At 42.9% G+C, this 7,083-nt stretch overlaps 1 protein-coding gene across 1 annotated transcript; it reads left to right on the forward strand.

The window, feature by feature from the left end:
• The first annotated feature begins 2,195 nt into the window (after positions 1–2,195).
• Positions 2,196–2,841, forward strand: LOC101644876 (eukaryotic translation initiation factor 1). The gene has a single exon (XM_004717769.2). It carries the CDS (start codon positions 2,327–2,329, stop codon positions 2,666–2,668), a length of 342 nt encoding a protein of 113 aa, XP_004717826.1. The 5' UTR covers positions 2,196–2,326; the 3' UTR covers positions 2,669–2,841.
• Positions 2,842–7,083: the final 4,242 nt, after the last annotated feature.

Here is a 7,083-nt window from a genome sequence, read left to right on the forward strand (position 1 = left end):
CTACAGATGGGTTTGGGGTCTCCACTCTGCACTCATCCTCATTTAACAATATGATTTTTTTTTTGTTCTTTGATGCCTGATACCTGGTCCCTTCTACACCTTGTGGTCACACAGGCTGATTTGCTTCTTTCATGTGGACTTTTATGCTTCTGAGCTAGATGGCTGCTTGTTTATCTGCAAGCCATTAAGACCCCAGATGCTATATCTTGTGATAGCTGGGCACCCTCAGCTTTCTTCAACACATTTGCTTTTGCACACATTTGTCTTCAGTGATCGTGTCGGGAAGGTATGCATCATGGAATGCCAATTTAAGAGAACAACATGTTCTTGCATTGAGTAAGTACTTGTGTGGAGGTCCATATGGTGCCTTAATACTAAACCCATAAATATATGCATGTAGATCTATTTCCTCACGATCCTATATAAATATATTTACATATGTACATGCCTGTATTTAGAGTTATATAAATACCCTTTGCCTCCTAGTTCTTTCCTCTATTTACTTTTACTTTTGTCTTGTCCCACTATCATGCTCAGCCTTCATTTGGGTTTCAGTATTTTCTCTTGGTTACATTGCCCTTCCTGAATCCCTATCAGGCCTTCCACATCCTCCTTGCCACTAATTTTGGATCACTTGTTGCTCCCTTGTCCCTGGGTTTGTCAAGACCACCTCCTTTCCCCAGCCTCCCCGTCTCCCATGTCTCCCTGGAACCATTGGTCCCATTGTTTCTCCTCCAGACTGTTCATCCAGCCTATCTTATCTAGATAGATCTGCAGAGATAATAATATGCACCAAAAAAACAAGGCATAGCAAGACAAAGTGACAAAAATGATTTTTGACCTCTAGACTTCTCCTCCAGTCAAGTCCAATGGGGTGTTATGCTCTGGCCCCAAAGTCTATCCTATGCTCCTATGCACTCTCTCAGGAGTTCCCTGCTCTGCTCCACCACCACCCCACCCCGTTGCTCTGCTGCATGCCCTTAGTATTTTGCCTAGGTGTCTATCCTATGGACTCCTTTGGCGTGAGTTCCCCGCTCTGCTCCCCCAGTTGCTCTGCCGCATACACCCTTAGTGTTTTGCCTTGGTGTCCCGGGGTCAGATCAGGGCATTGTTGTCCCCCGTAAGGCAATGGGTCAGCGAGGGACGTCGTGTCTCATAGTGGGATCAGCCATATGGTCCACTCTGTGCATTGGCTGTTTGGAGCGGAGATATCATCTTCCAGGCCTGGTAGGCCAGGATGTGCTCCACTGTCTTTCCTTCCCATTCATTTGCTCCCCTGTGCTCTGATCAGATATGTCCCTCTCCCCTAGCTGCAACTTCAGTGCTGTCCTCTAAAGTGAATTCTTCTGTGGGGAGGGACCGTTGTCCATATAGCTGGTAGTAGAACGGAGCCCTCAGGCTCTTCCACTGGCTCTCCTCTCCATGCTGGCACACTGCATTCGCATCCACAACACCGGATTTAAGTCTGGTCCCTCATTCCCTCACAATTTTCTGGTCTGGCAGCAGGAGCTCCGGACAGGTGAGTCTTAACTAGTTGCCATTTCCCCCAAGTCTCTCTGATTTGTTTATTCTTCATGCTGTCCATTCAACAGTCTGCATTAACACCACAAAATACAAATGAATTAATTTAAATTACAGTTTTATCTTATTCACTGTCCATTTTTAAAAAGTACATATGAAGTGACTGAAAATATCACTGCTTGATCCACGCTTATTGTAGTCCACAAAGTGACATCTTTGATTTCAATACTTTATATATGTCTTTTACCGAAGATTTGTCCAATGACTTGTGTTTTTTTATTTCTTGACTACTGCTTCCAAGGGTGCTGATTGTGGACCCAAATAAAATATAAATCCCGATTTCAAGTTTTTCTCAGTTTTTTTAGAATCTGCTTATTGGTTCCCTTGTGTGAGTTTTTGTTTACTTTGTGCTGGGTTATCATCTATATTCAAGGTTATTGCTTTTTATCAACATTAATAATTTCCTCACATTCTCTTCACTTTCAATAAGAAAGATCTTTCTTTGTGCATCACAGGTTATTAGCCCACATAATCTGCTTCATCTGAGGACTAAGCACGCCACTATGTGTGAAAATAAAGGTGAAAATCATAATCCTGAGGGACATTCATTTCTTAGAGATTTGACATGTGGTTGTGTGTTCTATAAGATCTACCTTAGAGGCCCCCAGTCACTGAGCCGCCGCCGAGGACTCAGCAGCCTCCCCCTCAAGCCCCCTCGCTTCCAGACGCTCCGTCCCCCCTCCCCGCCTTCTCCAGCCGCCGCCTTCCGCAGGCCGTTTCCACCGAGGAAAAGGAATCGTATCGTATGTCCGCTATCCAGAACCTCCACTCTTTCGACCCCTTTGCTGATGCAAGTAAGGGTAATGACCTGCTGCCTGCGGGGACAGAGGATTATATCCATATAAGAATTCAACAGCGCAACGGCAGGAAGACCCTTACCACTGTCCAAGGGATCGCTGATGACTACGACAAAAAGAAACTAGTGAAGGCCTTTAAGAAGAAATTTGCCTGCAATGGCACTGTGATTGAGCATCCAGAATATGGAGAAGTGATTCAGCTCCAGGGCGACCAGCGCAAGAACATAGGCCAGTTCCTTGTAGAGATTGGACTGGCTAAGGACGACCAGCTGAAGATTCATGGGTTTTAAGTGCTTGTAGCTCACGGAAGCTTAAGTGAGGATTTCCTTGCAATAAGTAGTAAAATTCCCTCTGTCCCTTGTCACAAGTTTAAAACCTCACAGCTTGTATGATGTAACCATTTGGGGTCCACATTTAACTTGGACTAGTGTAACTCCTTCATGCAATAAACTGAAAAGAGCCATGAAAAAAAAAAAAAAAAAAAAGATCTACCTTAGAGTTCAGTCACAAGTCTCATCCTTTAACCGTCTACATTAATTTATCCAAATATTTCATCTCATCTCACTCATCTTATAGACTTATCAATATGAAAGTCCTTCCATTTTTTATGGAAACTTCCATTACCTTTTATTTCATTTTTTCTACTAACTTGTGAAGCCTCTTCAATTAAAAACTAACAAACTTTCACTTCCCACATTGACTGTGTCCAATTCCATTCTACTTACTCTCTTCAATGCTTACAACAGTCAGAAATTCTGTACCATACACCTCATATTTCAATATACACATCACCGCTTGTGTGTGTGTGTGTGTGTGTGTGTGTGTACAGGAGGTTGGGGATAAGTGTTTCCATAGCAACAAATAGAATATATTACCAATATTTAAATGAATATTTACATAATTAACAATTAAGAAATACTAAAAGACTGGCAACTTGTTTGTTAGTTTATTTTTCTTCACCATTTCAGGAGATAGCATATCTATAATTACTGAAGGAATTGAACCTATAATTCAAATATATAGTGCAAATATTATGGATATATTTTGTGTCTGTTCAGGTAGACTAGAGAAACAAAACCAGAGACACTCATGTGTGTAAGATAGAACTTTATTTCAAAGAGCAATTGTACATTAAGAAAACATCATAGTCCAGGCCAGATCATGTCCATAAGTCCTATATTAACCCATATGTCAATACTAGTCCATATATTCCTCTTTAGACTCACATAGCCATGCAATGATGCTGAATGCAGGAAGATCACAGGCCAGTGGGTGGAAAGTCTTATGGATCCAGTGGTAGTAGAAACATCTCAGCACTTGCGTGGGTCTCCACATGGGTCCTCCAGGTAAGGGCTCTGGCTGCATCAGCCTAGATCCATCAGGCTAGTCATCAGTAATGACTCACAGGGAGTGAGTGTGTGTGCCCCGCACCCATAGAGCTATTTATCTCCTTAGTGCCCCCAAATGAGGTCATTGAACTGTGATCTGATTGACAGGCTAGACTTCACAACTGACATCAGATTGTGTAACTACCACACCAAATATATATGGCTGTTACCCCAGTAACTGGGATAATGGATTTGAATGCCTTATTAGACAAGATGATCAAGTGTATTTTCTCTCTGGAGTAACTGTATCCTAGGTTCTCATGACCACAAAACTCTATGCATTAGAACTTGCCACTGCTCTGTCAGTCTGTCACACTGAAACAGCCTTCGTGTTGTTATTCTGGAAGCTGTCCCAGAGATATTTCAATTACTGGCAGGATCACTCATGGCAAACAGGTGTCTGTGGAGCAGGTGCTCCACTTTTGGAATACAAACCACTAACAAGCATATGAGTTACAGTGGAACATCTCCTGACATAGTGCCAGAAGATGAGCTCCTCAGGTGAGAAGGTATCCGAAGCCACAGAGCAGGATGGTGGTTTCAAACTGTTGAAGTTGAGGTTAGCAAGCCCACGTATACCCACTATGCCACAAAAATCTTACTATGTTTCTTAAACTTTGGGGAAGATGATTTTAGTAATCTAGTTTGCAAATAACTCGCACATGCCTATTTCCAGAGACCTGGAAAATCAAAATATTGTATCGGTTTCAGGGAAATATTCATTAATCTTCACTTTTCTTTCTCAGCACCGTGTTGGCTACACCCATTTGTTCTCCCAGAGGAGTAAGGGAAAGCCCTGAGAAGAACGCAGAGCATTCATCCAGGCCCACTGTGCCTGGTAGCATCAAGAAGGAATTGCATTTGCAGGAGTTAGAAAAAGTCTCTTTTGGCTAATGAGAATATTCTATACAAATACTTGTCCTTGTTTAAAATATTAAAATACTACCTGTGTTCATGAAGGGGAAAAAATGCTCTGTTCAACTTCCGTATGCCCACTACATTTAAAATCTGATTTTCTAATGACAAGCTAGGCACGCTGCTGCTACTGTTAATTTTCAAGGATGAGTTCACTTACCGACTACTGTTTAAGTATGGACAAAGCACCAGACAACACATATGACAGCATGTTTCTTATCTTACGATGACGTCTCGTCTCCGTTTGATAATTTTCATGTTTGTTTCCTACTGTGAACTTCCATTTAAACAATTGATTGTGCTTCTCAATTGTTAGTAATGAAGAAAACCCAATAACTGAAGATGTTGTGGTAAGATTCTTGAAAAATGACACAGGGTCTCTATAGTAGAAAAAGTCTCTGAGTTTTGTGGCACCGAAGAGCAGGATAACAATCAGAACCCATTTAAAAAAAATCATTTTATTGGGGGCTCATACAACTCTTATCACAATCCATATATCCATCCATTGTGTCAGGCACATTTGTACATTCGTTGCCATCATCATTCTCAAAACATTTGCTTTCTACTTGAGCCTTTGCTATCACCTCCCCCATTCCCCTCCCCTCCCCCCAAATTCTGCCTTGTACACTACTCCCATTTCTGTTCTTCATGACCTGGATTTCATGTGTCCTGAGCTTTTATCTGTACCAGGGCAAATGAGCTCTTATCTGTACCAGGGCACATGCTCCGGTCTAGCCAGAACTGAAAAGCAGAACTGGGGTCATGATAGTTAGAGGGTAAAGAAGTCTCAAAGAATCAGAGGAATATTGTGTGTTTGCTCGGTGCTATACTGCCCCCTGTTTGACTCATCCCTTCCTTGTGACCCTTCTGTGAGATGTCCTATTTTCTACAGATGGGTTTGGGGTCTCTGCTCCAATCCCTCTCATTCTCAACAATATGTTTTTGTTTGGGGTCTTCTGATGCCAGTTAACTGATCCCATTGACACCTCTTGATCATGCAGACTAATATGCTTCTTCCATGTGCTTGTTACTTCTCTTCTAGATGCCCGCTTGTTTAACTTCAAGCCTTTAAAACCCCAGACATTATATCTTTTGATAGCTGGGCACCACCAGCTTTCTTCACCACTTTTGCTTATGCACCCATTGTTTTCTTTAGCTATCTTCACGGAAAGGTGAACATCATAAAATGCCAGGTTGTTACAACAAAGTATTCTTGTGTTGAGGGAGGGCTTTAGCAGAGGCCAAAAGTTTGTCCACTCCCTCAATGTGTTGTCATATAAATGTATGTACATAGGCCAATAACTCTATTTTTATGAATTAATATATTTACATAAGTGCACACCTATGTTTATGCCTCTCTCCATAGCTTTACTTCCTAGATCTTTCCTCTCTTTCCTTTTACCTTCCTCCTGTCCCACCCTCATGCTCACCCTTCTTCTGTCTCCTAATAATTCTTCTCAGCTGGATTGCTGTTGCTCCAACACCACCTGGATCTCTACATCATCCTGTTGTTGATTTTAATTCTGTAGTTGTCCCCTTGTCTATGGTGTTGTTTGCTCACCACTCCCTTCCCCCACCTCGTCCTCCCCACAATTCCCTCTGGAACCGGCAGTCCCATTGCCATCTCCTCGGGCTTGCTTCCCATGCCTATCTTATACAGGTAGGCAAAACAATAATAATGAGACAAAACAAAAGATTGAATAAAAGAGAGAGAGAAAATAAAGACTAGCGAAAAAGCATACATAGTTCCAGGTCTACCCTCTAACCTTTATGACTATCTCCCCACCAGTCCTGAGGGGTTCCCAGAACTGCCCCTCCTAGCCTGAAGTCTATTTTTGGAGCGCCTCAGGGGCTTTGTGGCTTTGCTTTGCTCCTGTTACTGATCTGTTATGCTCCCTTCTTGGTTAGCCCCACTGTGTGCAGGTGTGCGTGGGTGGGTGGGGCCAGACTAGACTCACTCCCCACCATGTGTCCCCAGTATTGCCCTCTGTTGTGGTGTGCTCCATCTAGGGGACATCACGTGTGGAGCTGTTGTCGGCCCTACAGTCCTCTCAGTGCCTTAGCAGCTCCGTGCAGGGACATCATCCTAAGGATGTGGTGTGCCAGTATGAAGTCTAGTCCTTTGCTCTCTCTTTTTCCTTCTTGGTTGCCCTGTGGGAATGACAAGCCAGCCCCTCTCCCCAACCTGTAGATTCAGTGTTGTCCTCTGTAGTACATATGTGGTAGTTACATAATCTGGTGTCAATTTGAGGATTAAGAGTGAAGGGGTGGAGTTTATCCTGTCAAAACAGGATCCAGGTAAGAAGGCCTCTGTGTAGATATGGCCTTCTCCTGAAGATTCTGAGAACTCCTGTATTTCCTCATTGGAGGTGGGAGACACACTCTCTTTGCTCACTCCCTGA

Source organism: Echinops telfairi, unplaced genomic scaffold (genome assembly GCF_000313985.2).
Source record: "Echinops telfairi isolate 266 unplaced genomic scaffold, ASM31398v2 ScPeMD7_52;HRSCAF=179, whole genome shotgun sequence".
Taxonomy (NCBI): Eukaryota; Metazoa; Chordata; class Mammalia; order Afrosoricida; family Tenrecidae; genus Echinops; species Echinops telfairi.

Bases quoted from the DNA above. Each gene is read 5' to 3' on its own strand.
- LOC101644876 (XM_004717769.2), top strand. From the start codon at position 2,327: ATGTCCGCTATCCAGAACCTCCACTCTTTCGACCCCTTTGCTGATGCA.